Source organism: Bos indicus, chromosome 17, assembly GCF_029378745.1.
Source record: "Bos indicus isolate NIAB-ARS_2022 breed Sahiwal x Tharparkar chromosome 17, NIAB-ARS_B.indTharparkar_mat_pri_1.0, whole genome shotgun sequence".
In the NCBI taxonomy this organism is placed as follows: Eukaryota; Metazoa; Chordata; class Mammalia; order Artiodactyla; family Bovidae; genus Bos; species Bos indicus.
In genome coordinates, this window is record NC_091776.1 from 2,074,892 (window position 1) to 2,092,041 (window position 17,150).

At 40.2% G+C, this 17,150-nt stretch overlaps 1 protein-coding gene across 1 annotated transcript; it reads right to left on the bottom strand.

The window, feature by feature from the left end:
* Positions 1–8,406: 8,406 nt before the first annotated feature.
* NPY2R (neuropeptide Y receptor Y2) lies at positions 8,407–11,085 on the bottom strand. Its single transcript, XM_019977156.2, has one exon. The coding sequence runs from the start codon at positions 11,073–11,075 to the stop codon at positions 9,921–9,923; it is 1,155 nt and encodes a 384-aa protein (XP_019832715.2). The 5' UTR covers positions 11,076–11,085; the 3' UTR covers positions 8,407–9,920.
* Between the last annotated feature and the right edge of the window lie 6,065 nt (positions 11,086–17,150).

Genomic DNA, 17,150 nt, shown 5'->3' on the forward strand with positions numbered 1-17,150 from the left:
ATAAGGTGGAAATGACTGGAAATAAACATGAAGGATCTTTAAGAAGTGATGAGAACTGTCTTTGTCCTTTTTTTTTATTGGTGTATAATTGTTTTACAATGTTGTGTTAATTTCTGCTGTACAACAACATGAATCAGCTATAAATGTAGCTATATCCCTTTCATCTTGAGCCTTCCTCCCACCCCCTACTCCACCCCACCCATCTAGGTCATCACAGAGCACTGAGCTGAGCTACTTGGGTTATAAAGAAACTTCCCACTAGCTATCTGCTTTACACATGGTAGTGTATACATGTTAGTGCTACTGCCTCAATTCATCTCAACTTTTCCTTCCCCTCTGTGTCCAAAACTCTGTTCTCTATGTCTGTTTCTCTATTCCTGCCCTGCAAATAGACTCATCTGTACCAATTTTCTAGATTTCACATGTATACATTAATATACAATATTAGTTTTTTCTAACTTGCTTCACTCTGTACAGCATCTCTAGGTTCACGAACATCACTATAGATGACCTAATTTTGTTCATTTTTATGGCTGAGTACTATTATATTATATATATATATATTATACCACAACTTTATCCACTCATCTGTTGATGGACATCTAGGTTTCTTCCATGTCTAAGCTACTGTAAATAGACCTGCAATGAATATTGGGGTATATGTTTCTTTTTGAATTATGGTTTTCTCAGGGTAGATGCCCAATAGTGGGATTACTGGGTCATATAGTAGATTTATTCCTAGTTTTTTAAGGAATCTCCACACTGTTTTCCATAGTGGCTGTATCAATTTACATTCCCACCAACGGTGTAAGAGACTTTCCTTTTCTCCACACCCTCTCCAGCATTTACTATTTGTAGAATTTTTGATGATGGCCATTCTCACCTGTGTGAGATGATATCTCAGACTACAATGTTTTGATTTCCATTTTCTAATACCGAGCAGTGTTGTACATCTTTTCATGTGTTTGTTGGCCATTTGTATATCTGCTCTGGATAACTGTCTGTTTAGGTTTTCTGCCCACTTTTTGATTGGGTTGTTTGCTTTTCTGATATTGAGCTGCATGAGCAGCTTGTGTATTTTCAAGCTTAATTCTTTGTCAGTTGCTTTGCTTGAAATTATTTTCTTCCATTCTGAGGGTTGTCTTTTCCTCTTGTTTATAGATTCCTTTGCTATGCCAAAACTTTTAAATTTAATTAGGTCCCATTTTCTATTTTTATTTCCATTATTCCTGGAGATGGGTCATAGAGGATCTTGCTATGACTTATGTTTTTCTCTAAGAGTTTTATAATGTCTGGCCTTACATTTAGGTCTTTTAATCCATTTTGAGTTTATTTTTGTGTATGGTGTTAGGAAATGTTCTGATTTCATTATTTTACATGTAATTGTTCAATTTCCCCAGCACCGCTTATTAAAGAGGCCATCTTTTCTCCATTTTATATTCTTGCTTCCTTTGTCATACATTAGTTGCCTATAGATGTATGGGTTTATCTCTGGGCTTTTATCTTGTTCCATTGATATATATTTCTATACTTGTGCCAGTACTGTACTGTCTTATTTACTGTAGCTTTGTAGTATAATCTGAAGTCAGGGAGATTGATTCCTCCAGCTCTGTTTTTCTTTCTCCAGATTGCTTTGGCTATTTGCAGTCTTTGTGTTTTCATACACACTATAACGTTTTTGTTCTAGTTCTGTGAAAAATGCAATTGTTAATTGATAAGTTGCATTGGATCTGTAAATTGCTCTAGGTACTACAGTTGTTCTCACAATATTGGAGAATCATCTTTATTTTGATTGCGGTAAATGGTCACACATGTGTATGCCTGAGTGCATGCCAAGTTGTCTCAGTTGTGTCTGACTCTTTGCAGCCCTATGAACTGCAACACGCCAGGCTCCTCTGTCCATGGCATTCTCCAGGCAAGAATACTGGAGTGGATTGCCATGCCCTCCTTCAGCGGATCTTCCTGATCCATGCATTGAACCTGTGTTTCCTATGGCTCTGGCATTGGCAGTCAGATATTTTACCACTACTGCCACATGGGAAGCCCACATACACGTGTACTCTTGTCAAAACACATGGGATTATGTACCTAAATCTGTGCACTTAACTATAAATTTTACTTTATTAAAATTTAAAATGGTAGGGGATTGACTGAGTGCCGGAGCTGTCTGGAAGTTCAACAATGTTGCAGCAAGATTCACTGAATCTTCCAGTAAGTTTGTACCCATTTGATCTACACAATGTAGGCAAACAGGAAACTACTGGGGAGGTCTTCTTCCCATTTCCCTTTATCTACTCTTTTGCCTTCATGTCTCCCCACTCTCCACAGAGACCACTCTCTCCTATACCTCTCATTCCCAATAGGGTGAAAAGCAGGAAGTAATTATCACAAGAATTTACTGTTTTAAGGCTCAATAAGCTTATTATGTGTTAAACGAATCAACTCCCAGATATTAAAAAAAAAAAAAAAACCCTACAATTCAATTAAAATGTTGTCTTCTAGAGACTTATAAGAGCTTGCAGACAATTTTAACTAAAAGGAGTGAGTGTTGCTGTCATGAGTGTCTATGAACTCATGACATAAGGAAATGCTTATCTAAGTTTTTCCACCTTGGTCCAGGACCCTTCACTTAGCATCGCTATCCGTAGTGGGGCAGCTATTACTTTGCTCCTGCCTGTTTTCCTCTCTTCTCACTGTCTCTGCTTCCTGGTTTTGGTCCAGGCCCCACCCAGATAGTGACACTTAGTTCCGTGACTTCTTTAAGATGGCTCCCTTGAACTTGGCTGTTCTGGATTCTCCAGCTTCAAGCCTTTCCTTATGCAGATTCACCCACTGGTCTTCCTTGCATTTTGGAATATATTACCTGAATCTTGGAACCCTGTTCATGTCACCTGTTCTTCCAGCCAGTCTCTGTCAGTGGAAAACAGAACTGGAGAGGAGGAGAACAAGAGAAAACTTATGAGAGAGACTTAAATCTGGGAATAACAGAAGGCCTTGTAAGGAATGCTGTTAATTTGTTGAATGCTCTGAGTTTTCTGCAAGGACAACATAACTCTGTTGCACAGTCATACCTATAAGAATGTGCTGGTGGGCAAAGTGTAATTAGTAAGAGATGCTGAATAATATATCAGTACAAGTGATTAGCACTAATAACAAAACTGCTCAAGTTATATGCTCAAGTATGTTTTTGCATAAAAGTAGCACATCATAATATCAATCATTCCAAAATTCCATTAGCATAATTTATATCCACTAAAAAAAGCTGCTGAAATCTGTATTGAAATAAATACTCATGACCATAATCATCTGCTTCATGTTGTCTTGGAATGTAATAACTGTTATAAGCAATTTCCACAAGAGTCATTCTAGATAAGGAATGCCTACATCTAATTTTAAACTTTTAAACTGAAAACCAGAAAATAAATATAAAACCCTTATCATGGAAATAAACGAGATTTGTTTATCTCCTGTGGAGCTTTAGAAGTCATAAGCTATTAAGTATACTGTATCTGTCCATTTGTGAGGCTTTTTGTGCCTTTGACAAAAACTATTTATATGAGGGTTGTCCTTGTAGTAGTAAGTAGGAAGCTTTTGCTTCCAGCAAATTATTTTTCCTGCAACAGAAAGGTGGAAGAAATCCTTCAGTGTCACATTATTACTTCAGTGAATCTAAAATTACATTATCTCTGTTCCCCTAGATCCTGTTGTTGAATCCCTCAATATGATCAAGTATGAAAAGATCATACTACAATAATGAAAAGTATTATTGCAGATCTATTTTGACCAGTGGTATTTGGTTCCAACTTAATATACACAGTGCATTCACTAGTCCTGACTCTAAACATGTTAGTCGAATCCACTTTTCTCTCCACTTCAATTGCATTCTCAAAACAAGACTCTGTTATGCTTCTATCAGAGAACAGGAACAATTGTGCAATAAATCTATGTGTCCTGAGAGGCTGTTTGTAGCTTATTCTATGCTAATAGATGACATTTTCAAAATGATAGGCACCAGTTTCATGTGTGTTATCTTCAATTGTCAACTGGTTGATAACACTTTCTAAGAAACTTTTATGCAAATATATGCAAAGTATCTTATATTCAAATCATTTTGTTCACATTCCAGAGTGTATTTCCCCCACTCTCCTCACCCTGTCCCACCTACAGCCCACTGGTAAATGCATCTGCAGAGCCCTACTGGAAATAGTACGTCATACGGAAAAAGGTTAATAACCACTGTTAGACGGTTGGGTGGTTTATTCGCAGGCACTGTACAATATTGAATGATATTGTACATCAAGGTGATTTTGTTTGTAATTAAATATGTTTGTATCTGTGCATATACATATACCTGTATTTTTACAATGTATGTTACTTTCCTATGACAAGGGCAAAAACAAATGTATAAAATATTCACTTGCTTTTTATCTGGAAGAAAATGCAGCACTTTTAAATTTTAATGTGACAACTCATGCCTGTAGCTTGGTCAGATATGTTTTGCAAGCAATTTGTTAAAGTGTTGAAACTTGGTATAAAGAAGATTAGATTCAAGATTAGTCATTTCTGTTTATTTCCATTCACTTATACATTCACAGATTAACAAGAAAGAGTTGGAGTTACAGATAACATGTAAATTGTTTTAATACACAGTCTTCCATATCCAGGAAAACTTGTAGAGTCTATGGATATCTGACCAGTGTACCAAGGCAGAAAAAGGTCAATGATCTAACAGACATGTGTCTTTTATAAAACTTCACAAATCAACCCTTAGTAATCCTTTGTTAAATGAAATTCCTACATTTGTTTAATGCCATAAGACATAATCATGAAGATGTTTGCATTCTCTACTATTTTTGTGTTTCCTTATGGTCTTTGTTTTCTTAAGGAAAAGTAAACTCTATCTTTTGTTGTGATATAATTCAATATATCATCTCGTGAACTTGAAAATTTTAAAGAGTATTTTCTCCATGAAACATCATTTCCTTTGCTCATCCTATTGCTTTCAGAGCCTTGGTATAATTCTTTCTTCCTCCTTTCTGATCAATTTCCTAGAGGAAAGAAGTGGTCTTTACTTATACTTTATCCCTCAGTCCACCTGTACTAATAGGCTAGTTTTAAAGAGTATTTATAACACATTGGTCTGGATAAGAGAAAAAAAATGATATAGTCACTTTTCATCACTGCAGCTTTGAAGAACCCAGAGGTACAGAGAAGGAGAAAATGTAGTTGAAACTAGAAACTGCACCATTTGGGCAGTTCTTAAGATTGACAGATTGTTGGACAGCAGTTAAGTACCATATTCTCCATTCAAAACTTTCCCCTAAATCTTAGGAGCTAGAAACCTAAGAACTACGTTTCTCCAAATCCCTGCCACCAAGACTTGAGTTATATTTCACAAATGAGAGATAACTCTCATGAATTTCGAAAAGCAGAAGAGAAACAAATGGCATAATTGAATCTATGGGAGAGATGAGAAAGAGGGTGGCTTTAGGAGGAGGCAATCACATTTTCACAGATAAATCTGTGCTTTTTCCTGTGGATTGTCCACGTTGCTGCTGCAGATGTTAGCTGCAGTTCCCTGCAATTTTGCACCTCTTTGTTTCCTCAACGCCAGAGGAAGCTTTTCCTAACCTTCATTTTTCCAATTCCTCCAATCATTTTGCAAGATTCTAGTTTCCTGTACTAAATGACTTTTTTTTTTTTTTCTGGAAATACCTTAGCTGTCTGAATCATGATTAATAGACTTCGCTGGTTGCTACATGCTTCCATTGTATGAGGTTTTAGATAATTCTGAGTGAGCCATAAATGTAGTCTATTCATAGAGCTCTTTTGACCTATACAAATGTCTAACCTTAATGACCTTCCAAAAAAATAAAACCAGTCTTGAACAAATATTCATCTTTATTGGTTTTAGCTATTTCTACATAGCTAAAACCCTACTTTTCTATAAGTCGCATGATAAAGATGATTTTCCTATTGTGTAGACTATCGTTTACATCCTTATGCATGTATCTTCAAATCTGCTTTCATATTTACTTATCAATTCAGTTTCCTTGGTGAATATTTACTGAGGACTAACTTGGTGCCAGGAACTACAAATACCTGTGATATCATGAGGATTAAAATAATGCTGGTCCCTTGCCTTCATATGCTCCATATGCAGCAAAGATTGGAAAAAGAATCTGCAAAGGGTAGAACATATTAGATACAACTAGATCCTATATAAGTTTTCAAGTCATAGAAAGATTTTGGCACAAGAATGATGAGGAAAAAAGTGATTTGATAAAATCTGAATTTTTGAAAAATCACTTGTTTTATGGGTAAAAGTTAGATTGGATGGGAAAACAATGAGATACATAAAGAAAAATTAAGAAGTTGCTACATTAAACCAAATGAGAGATATAAGGGTCTGGGGAAATAATCACAGCCTGACTACAGTGGGGAGCACAGAGATGGAGAAAAGTGAATTGATTCAAGAAATGTCTAGGAATTAACAAAAAGGTGAGAACTTATGGGATATGTGTGATAAAGAGACAGAAGAGACAAGAGTGGCTCCAAAGTGCTTACATTTTTGGGAACTAGGTAGATAGCAGTATCATGACTATGACAGGAAAACAAAGTGGAAGTGGGGTAAGGTGGAAATCAAACATATCAGGTTGTGACTTAGACATGCTGGGTTTGCGTTACTGGTGAGACACCATGTGGGCATATCCAGTGGGATGACAGAGGTGCAGATTTGACAAGCAGATAAAAGCTCTGGTCTGAGAATAGACGCACACTCAGGCCTTGTCAGAACATGGACTCCAAGTGCAGCCGTAGGAGCGAATCTGTTGACTCAGGCTCAGGTACAGACTGTAGAGAACAACAGACTAACTTTGCAGGAGCAGCGTGATTCCCCTTTTCTTAGCTGTGTCAAAGGCTGACTATCTCATGTTGGACAGGAACTCTGACATAAAATAACACACGTTTCTCTAATTTCCCAAATTCTTTTTATTTCAACAGATAAAACCACTACATAAAGGACATTTCATTAATGAGTTAATTAGCTGGATCACATATATTAATTGGATTCTAATAATTTACTATGACAACAGATGATACAGTAGCACGCACATTTTCTAGAGTGAAATAATTCTCCAGGAGGAAACAAAAAGCCCCTAACCACAATTACCTGTTAGCATTTTATGCAAAATAATGTCCTTTTAAAAGACAAAAAGCTTCTTCTTGGACAGTTATGTCAGGCCTAAGAAAAAAATGAATTCTTCAATTATATATTATAGATATAATTATTTGTCAACTAAGATCACAGCATCTGGTCCCATCACTTCATGGGAAATAGATGGGGAAACCGTGGAAGCAGTGTCAGACTTTATTTTTTGGGGCTCCAAAATCACTGCAGCCTGAAATGGTGATTGCAGCCATGAAATTAAAAGACAGTTACTCCTTGGAAGGAAAGTTATGATCAACCTAGATAGCATATTCAAAAGCAGAGACATTACTTTGCCAACAAAGATCTGTCTAGTTAAGGCTATGGTTTTTCCAGTGGTCATGTATGGATGTGAGAGTTGGACTGTGAAGAAAGCTGAGTGCCAAAGAATTGATGCTTTTGAACTGTGGTGTTGGAGAAGACTCTTGAGAGTCCCTTGGACTGCAAGGAGATCCAACCAGTCCTGGGTGTTCTTTGGAAGGAACGATGCTAAAGCTGAAACTACAATACTTTGGCCACCTCATGCGAAGAGCTGACTCATTGGAAAAGACTCTGATGCTGGGAGGGATTGGGGGCAGGAAGAGAAGGGGATGACAGAGGATGAGATGGCTGGATGGCATGACCGATTCGATGGACATGAGTTTGAGTAAACTCTGGGAGTTGGTGATGGACAGGGAGGCCTGGCGTGCTGCAATTCATGGGGTCGCAAAGAGTCGGACACGACTGAGTGACGGAACTGAACTGAACTATTCAGTCTTACACTTAATTTAACTTCCACTGTTTTCATTCTTTTTTAGTATTTCAAAAGCACAGTTCATTTCAAGATCATTCATTTACTTCTAGCACGAAAATAATTAAGAGATATAGTATGAATTTTAAATGTATCCATAAAATACATCACTCCTGTTCACTAAGTTAATATTTATAATTAAATGCAACAGTCATGCTGAATTTACTTAAACTTTAATGAAGTAAATTCAGTCATACTTATAAACATATGTTTACGATGAAACTTCATTAATAGCATCCAAAGTTCAGTTATTTTAACATTTCAATTGTTTTTTACAAACGTAATAAAGTTTTAACATCTTTGGTTGGATAATATTGAAATAAAAATTGCATTCACAAAATCATTAAAGGAAAAGAACTATAGCATCTATGTTCCACTGTTTATAGGTAAAATTTTATTATGTATATATTCCTAAGTCATCCAAAATATAGCTAATTATTTCAAGAGAAGGATAATTTATGTTAAAATTGGTCCAAATTGAACATTTCCAAAGTGGAATGCATGTAATGTTTTTAGTAGTTCTTACCAGATAGGTTCCATTTTAATGAAATTATATTGTTTTATGAATCATGAATGGGTCCATGGAAGATGAATTTTTAAAAAATTAATAACACTGCAGTAAACACATTACACCTATGTACCAGTGCAAAACCTGCTTACAAATAAGCACAAACTGTTACAAAAATGCAACAAAACTACTTCCTAATCTGATTTAATTCTCAGTGAAGACAAGCTCAGCTTCAATACAGAAATAATTTGTTCAAAAAGTTATAACAATTAGCAATGGTTTTTCCTGTGGTCATGTATGGATGTGAGAGTTGGACTGTGAAGAAGGCTGGGTGCCGAAGAATTGATGCTTTTGAACTGTGGAGTTGGAGAAGACTCTTGAGAGTCCCTTGGACTGCAAGGAGATCCAACCAGTCCATTCTGAAGGAGATCAGCCCTGGGTGTTCTTTGGAAGGAATGATGCTAAAGCTGAAACTCCAGTACTTTGGCCACCTCATGCGAAGAGTTGACTCATTGGAAAAGACTCTGATTCTGGGAGGGACTGGGGGCAGGAAGAGAAGGGAACGACAGAGGATGAGATGGCTGGATGGCATCACTGACTCGATGGATGTGAGTCTGAGTGAACTCCAGAAGTTGGTGATCGACAGGGAGGCCTGGCATGCTGCGATTCATGGGGTCGCAAAGAGTCGGACATGCCTGAGCGACTGAACTGAACTGAACTGAACTGAAACATATTGCATTGCATCCTTATTCGTTATCCAGATAGTAACTATATAAAGCAGAGACAACTTGTAATGAGAAGTTGAATGAAGGTTTGTATTTCTCTGAGAATTTCAGCCTTCAATTCTAAGTTGAAGAAACTTTTAGTTAGATGTGCATTCATCCAAACAGTTGGTAGCATTTACCTGCAGTGTTCTCTGATAGTTTTAGTCCATAGGAAGAATAACAAAAAGCCAAAATACAACAGAGAAGAATCTATGCCTTTCTAGGGAAATTGGTGTTGGTAGACTTTCCATCAGATGAGGGGGGAACAGTGAATTATACATCATCCCCAACCTATTCTCTAATGTGATTTGAAAGTCAGCTTTTTTTACCCACATCTTTTGGCAATGCTGCTAACATCAATTCCTTGTTCATGTTTCCTTCACTCTTGGAAACAGTCAAAACCATTTCTTTCTGCTTTTACTCATGATTCAACCTAACATCCAAGTAACCATAAGCAAACTGTTATGTTGCCTTGTCTTTGAATTTGAATGTTTTTATTCGACTCTGCCAGTTTTCCATGAATTATACTGCATGTGCTTCCAATCAAAGGCTTCCTTAAAATGGGAAATGAGGATGCACCTGCATGCTCTCCTAAACCAGGTTTACAGCTCTGGTCAGAATTCACCCATGGATTTTCACATGTCAGTTGCCTTAGACATTGGTAGTCTCTGTGAAAGAATCGTTGGGACCATTATTCTTTGTGACTTGCAGGTGCTTTTTAGCCTTGAACGTCACAGACACCTCAGAGTGAATGGCATCCAACCTCTGCTCACAGCGAAACGCTGAGAGGAAAGCCTTTCTATAGTTGCTGTTCATCCAGCCGTAGAGAAGGGGATTGGCAAAGGTGGAGCACATGGCAATGATGTGGAACACAGTGAAGATGAGTTTGTATTCCTTCAGGTCCAAGACGTGGCTGTCAATGTCAACAGCAAGTTGGAAGGCATGGAGGGGCAACCAGCTGACCGCAAACACCACCACCACACACACCAGCATTTTGGTGGTTTTTTGCCTCCGCTGATGGTAGTGGTCATGAGCAGCTCCAGGACTGACATGGTTCTTAAGCTTACTCCAGATACGAGTGTAGGAAAAAGAGATGATGCCCAGAGGCAAAACATACAGGACTAGTAAGGAGGAAAGACTGTAGACAGTACCATAGATGCCCTTCTCCTCTCCAGGCCACTTCTCAGTACAGGCCACAATCTCAAAGTCAGGAATAATCTCAATCAGTGAATACTCCCGAAAGATGGCCAGGGGGCTTGCTAGCAGGGCACTGACACCCCAGGCCAAGCCAATAATCAAGAAACTGATTTGCTTGGAAATCTTGCTCTCGAGGTGGTAGACAATGCAACGATGCCGGTCCAGGGCAATCACTGTCAAGGTGATGGTGGACACTTGTACAGCCAGGCCCTGGGCATATGGCACCAAGTGGCAGAGGACAGGACCCATTTTCCACTCCCCCATTAAGGTGTAGGTAAGTGTAAACGGCAAGCACAGGGTGTTCACTAGAAGGTCCGCCACAGCCAGATTGGCAATAAAGAAGTTGGTTACTGTACGCATGCTCTTGAATTTGATCACCACATGGATCACCAAGGAATTGCCAATCACCCCAAGCAAGATGATGGAGCAGTAGGCCAATATAAGGACAACCTGTACCTCAATCAGCTTGGTGCTGTCGATAAGCTCTGGTTCAGAGTCAGGGGCCAGCTCCCCTGGAAGAGTGGTGTGTCCTGGACCGAACTGATCCACTTTCATTTCTTCCACTGTCTGGTTCTCATCAGCCTCTGCACCTAATGGGCCCATTTTCATCAGCTAGCACAAGAATCTACAATTTAAAAAATGAACAAGTATGACACAAGGAAAGCATAAAGGTGCAAGGAATATCACGAATGGATTGGTTTCATTTTGGCTGGGGTTCAAAGTACCTGTCCTTTGATCCCTAAAGTACCCGGGTCCCACAGGAATGGCCTGCAGTGACTTTGTTTCCAGTTGGAGGCACATGGTCCCTGGCTTCAGTCACACCAATTTCTCCCCGTGTCCCTCTAGCTGGAGGTAGTGATGATTCTTTGCTCTTGCTTATCCCTGTGTGGCCTCAACATCCTCTGCTTGGCTTCCATCACTTGTGTAACCAATTTTTGGCATTAAATTACTTCTCTTTGCATTCTTGAATAGGTTCTCTTTTGCACGATATGCTGAACTGTCCATGCATATGTGCTTTCATTAATTTTCTCTGCCACTACAGGTGCTACATGCACAGGTTGATGGCACTAACACACAGAAGAAAATCACAACTCCACTGTGTGACATCCAAAGCTTTCCTTGAACTCAACCCTGTCTTCATCTCTCCTGACATTTTAGGATATATCTGATCCTTCTGTCATACCGCACTATTCCTAATTCCAGCAACATGTTTGGCCTTTCTATGCCTCTCTGCCCTCCCTGCTCAATTATCCCCAAAACTTATGCTTACTTCCAAGGCTGCAAGGAGCATATGACACACCTTCAGCCTTCACACCACAGCAATCTCTTTCGGGACACATTTCCATTTCTGGACTGTTTACATCCATTGTTTAAGCCTTAGCAAATATAAAGCTGAAGGAAAGCACAGTTTTACTGAATAAATGAGATCAGTAAAATACAAAGTAACAAGTTTGATCCTTTCCTTTACTGAAGATAATTCCCTACATAGGACCTTTGCTCTGACATGACATCTCTCTGCTTATTTTCTTGTATGTAACCACCAAGTAACCACCTCTACAGGAAAGTTGTTCCAAGATACAATTACTGATTAGAATATTAAAAATTGGTACTCAGTATACACCATAAGGAAACTTTCTCTCTCCAAGGGCTTCACACGCACACACACACACACACACACACCCTAATAGTTGCTTATCACAGAGATTTTCATATACTCATGCATTTGCTTTACTGATATATTCTAGTTCTCTCTGCATGCATGTCAAACAGAATGCTCCAAAAAGCACACCCCCTTTTGCACTTGCCTCCATTCTTTAGTGATTAGAGAAAGTGGAAACTATTCAAATCTTGGAGTATTTTATTTGATGGTCCCTTCCATTTTCCTTAGAGTAAGAAAGAGACTTTACAGAGCACAATTAGTCAGTCCGTACAAGCCATTAACAGAACAAATGAGACTCCAGAAGGTCTGAGGTTTGCAGCAAATTGAGAGCAAGTCTGAGATAGAAGGTTAATAGAAGCATACTTGATTAATTAATTTATTTTGCTTTTTCTTTTATCATTTTCTTTATTCCTTTCTTTAAAGCTTCTCTACAGAAATGATTATTAATGTCAAAGGTATTCACATATGGATTCTAATAGCTGTTCTCAAGCACATAACTGGTGTTCAGCCAGGTCTGAGTGTTACTCAGATAATGCATCATTTTATGATTGCAGTTCGGGAAAAGTGGAAGAGGATAAGAGAGTACATAGAGGGAATTGCCAGAGTAAAAACTCACAAAGGCACAAAAATTAAAAGATGAATAGAAATGGGGAAAAACTTTTTCCTTGAAGTAAGGTCAAAATGAGGCATTTACATTGTTCAAGACATTTGAGGATAGCTGTGAGTGGTACAGTTATCCTGAATGAATGAATTTTGAGATTCTGCTATAGAACAATTTCTTTGTAGAGCAGGAAAATGGCTTTAGGACTCCCCCCCACCCCCCGCCCCCCCACCCCGCCCCAGATATTCAAAAACCTTCAAATTATTAAATGGGAAACTAGTTTATGCTTTGACTCCATATTTAAATTTGTGGTTTGTTTTTTTTTTTAAACAGTATTCTTATTGTCACAGGTTGGCCTTAATAAAAACATTATCATCTTATCAGTCATAAAAACATCCAGGAGTTTTTTTTCCCAGGGAAAAATCACACATAATATGTCACATACCCTACACTTGTTAGTCCTGGAAAGAGGGGCTGTGGACATCCAAGAAAGCCCTATGTAAGACGTGATTGTTTGCCTGATAAGCAGAAAGTTGAAAATGAATGAACCAAGTTCATGAAAAGTTGAACCAAGATGATTGAGAATGAATCTCTTCTATGTATCTGAGCTTCTGACCTTTGAACCAACCCTGTGCATTTCATGTCATTTAGTTTATATGATGTGTCCCTATTACCAAAAGCCTTAAAGCTTTTCCTTTTGCCTCATTTTTTTTTTTTTTTTTTGTCATCATATGATCCTACCAAGTGGGTGAGCCCTTCCGGTGGGGAACCAGTGAATGCTTGCATAAATGTGTCCATTCTTGAACAGTTTAGGAGAATGCAATATGACCTTCCCACCTAAACAGATGTTTAATTTTTAAAGCTGCAGGAACAGTAGCAACCGGCTGTTCTGGAAAGATAATTAGAAGAGTCAAGACTCTTCAGTGGGTAAGGAATATTCCTGGTATCACCCATAATGCCCACCTTTGGCCTAAATGTGGAAGAAAAGCCCCTACACTAACGAGGACCTTCCTCACCCCCATCAAAAGACCCGAAAGCTTTTTTTCGGGATGCTCTCATTCCCAGATGAGTCAGAGTTAAAACTTACCACGTACTGACCGTTTCTGTTGAGGGGTGGAAGCCAGACGTCTTGCCGCCGGTCAGTCTGATGATTGCCCGCCGACCCGGAGAGGGCACTGGACGATTCCCAAAGGCAGGCCCAGTTCGGTCCGCTCCGACGGTGCAGGGCAGCCGCGCGTCGGGGAGAGCAGGAGAGCTCCGCGTGCGCCAGGCAGTCGCAGCCGCAGAGAGGCTGGCGCAGCTGAGATCCGCCGTCCACCTCCGCGGCCCAGCGCGCGAGCCCCGCACCGCCCCGCACAGCGTGGCGTGAAGCGCGGGTGGGGAGGCGAGGCTCAGGAGGTGGGAGCCGAACCCCTCCCTCGAAGAAAAAGAAGCAGGGGCGAAAGCAGGGGACAAGGGTTCCGCAGTGGAGAATGCTGGACGGGAATGTCAGTGCGATGGGGCCGGGGAGAGTCCCAGTGTCTCCTCCCGGAGGGGGCAACGCGCGCAGAGGGCCCCCACCGCCGCCTGCAGCCTCCTCCCTCTGACCACCACTGACCCCAGTAGCCACCCCAAGTTTGCTATCCGAGCGTTCCCACCACTCCTACCTCCTTCCTCTTCTATCGACCCCTCCCCTGCTCTCAGTTCCCAGAGAGATGGCAGGGCGCGGAGAGAACCCCGGACTCCGGCCGGCTCCCCACAGCCGCCGGGAAGCAGCCAGGATGAGGGCGAAGGCAGCGCAGACAGGCCCAGCCGCGGACGCGAGGACGCCTGGCGCTGACTCGAGGCGGGCCCGGGAGGCAGAAACCCGGCGAATTGGCAGAGCTGGGAAAATCCCACAACTCCAAGCAGGAGTCGCTCTCCCTTTTGCCAGGGGGAGCAGAGGTGGGGAGCTGGACCCCGTGCAGAACCGCGGAAAAGCACTTCACAATTGCGCGTGGAGGACCAACCCTCTGCCAGGGCTGGAGTGCAGGGCTTTGGTGTAACTCTGGGAGATCGCTGAGCTCCACGCGAAGGCAAAGCGAATTAAGATTCTCGTTGCCCGGAATCGGCAATTTCCTGAACAGGTGTCTGTTGACTGTTTACAAGTTGGGTAGTGCTCTTTCAGATTCAAAAGCCGGCAGCCCAGGTAGCCCGGTGCGCTTCTGCTCAGGGCAAAAGCTAGAATAGGAAGAGGAAAACGGGTCACGAAAAGTCCTAAATCTTGATCTCTCGGGTTAGCTGATTTCTAAATCCTACCCTCTCTGGTCATGACCTAAGGCACATGCCAGAGTGCGCGCGAGCTTCCAGAATCCTCTCACCGGTCTGCTCCCAGCGATGCCCTCTGCTAAACGGCTGCCCGCCAGACTGAGTTAGAGCCTCGGAGTAAAACAGAATTGAGGAGTCAGTCAACAAAGATGGTTCCTCCCAGAAACTCTTAATTCAGAACCGTTCCTTCTCGCGGTTTTCAGCCAATCTCTTTTCCCCTTGTTCACTTTTAGAGGTAGCAGCAGAGCAGTTTGAACTAGCCTGAAACTTCTATGCAACAGTCTCTTAATATCTGAAATGAGAATGGTTATTCTGCTTCACTTGAAATTTCTCCGAAGTATAAAAAAGATTACACTACTAAAAAATACTCTCCAAAGTATTAGTTAAGTCTTTTTCTCAAGAGCATTGGGATTTCAAACTGTGAGGACTTGCATGCATCTTGGTAGTGTTGCATGTGTAAGGCAGTTTTATTCAGTCTAATCTGAAATTAATCTTCTGGCTAATGTAAATTATGCCTACAAAAGCATAATTTATTGATAAATTATCACAGAAATTATTGATAAAGCAAAGCAGCTTGGGCTTTTCAATTACCAAGAAACAAAAAACACATAGAACTGGAAATATCCAAATGTTCTACACAGTTCCACTTAAAAACATTTTTGTACATTTTTTACCTTGAAAAAATATTCTTTGTAAATGTATTTTCTGCAGTAAGTTCCATGCTTAATATAAATTTGCACTAGTGAAGAATGAACTGCATGCCAAGGAGCTGTAACTTTAGAAGAGTTAAGAGAGACTTAAAACAACAATTAAGAAAGCAAATATACAGGAAAACAGATGAATATTGTCCTTAAAAGTAATGACTTTGGAGGACTCAACAGATTTCACTGACATAGATTGCACAAAATAAATTTGCTTCTTTTTAGAACTGTTTTTCCAAAACATCTTAGCAAGTGTATATAAATATTTGTCTCATCATCTTATAGACACGTATGTGTCTTAGAAGATTCACATAGTTCCACAGGCATCTAGTCAGTGATCCTAATGAGACTGTACAACATTTTTGATTAATGTTTTCCAATAAAGTACAGAGTTGCATGAGAAACTGATCAATGAACCACTCTGATAATGCCAATATACCCCATCGAGAAACTGATAGAAAGTAGTGGAAGAGTTGGCAAAATACTGATTAATACAAATTGAGATACTGCTGCTGCTAAGTCTCTTCAGTCGTGTCCGACTCTGTGCGACCCCAGAGACAGCAGCCCACCAGGCACCCCCATCCCTGGGATTCTCCAGTCAAGAACACTGGAGTGGGTTGCCATTTCCTTCTCCAATGCATGAAAGTGAAAGTGAAGACACTCAGTCCTGTCCGACTCTTAGCGACCCCATGGACTGCAGCCTACCAGGCTCCTCCATTCATGGGATTTTCCAGGCAAGAGTACTGGAGTGGGGTGCCATTACCTTCTCCAACTGAGATACTACAGGATTGTTACTGCCTGATCTCTGTTGTGTCAAATCAGCTACTTCTTGGGCAATTTCATATCTAACCAGAATATGTGCTGATAACTTTTCAAATAAGGAGCAGGCTCAAATTCAGATGCCTGTGTCACTAGGGCCGATGACATCAATATACCAGCAGACTAGCCTGTGGTGGACAGGAGGGAATGTTGGGGGCTACCATATGTCAAAAAACACAAAGCATGTGCCTCTTCTGAAGAAGGAGAGTGCTTCTTAGACTCCACGAGCTGCCCTGAAAAAATCTAGATTCAGATCTGATTTTTTAAGATAATTAAAATCCATATTTTTATAAATCTTCTCAATTTTAATGAAGAAAATTAATTTAAAAAAATTTTAAAACATGTCCCACCCAGATCTGTACAGACCAAAATAAATAGGGAGAGATAGATAAATGGATAGTCTGCAGCCTGGCCACTGGGCTTCCAATGCTGGCTTCTGATATTTGTATGTGATGTTTGATAAACCTCCTAAAATATCCAAAACATGACTCTTGAAATTTTCACTACCCTTAGACCATTCCCCAGTGCACATAAATCTAAAATGAAGGCAGTCAAACATTAATTGCCAAGTAAGTAATTTTCTTTCCCACTTCTGGTTGAATAGATGTTCTCAGTGA

What these genes read in the sequence shown, in the direction of transcription:
- NPY2R (XM_019977156.2), bottom strand. Translation starts at nt 11,075, where the DNA reads ATGAAAATGGGCCCATTAGGTGCAGAGGCTGATGAGAACCAGACAGTG.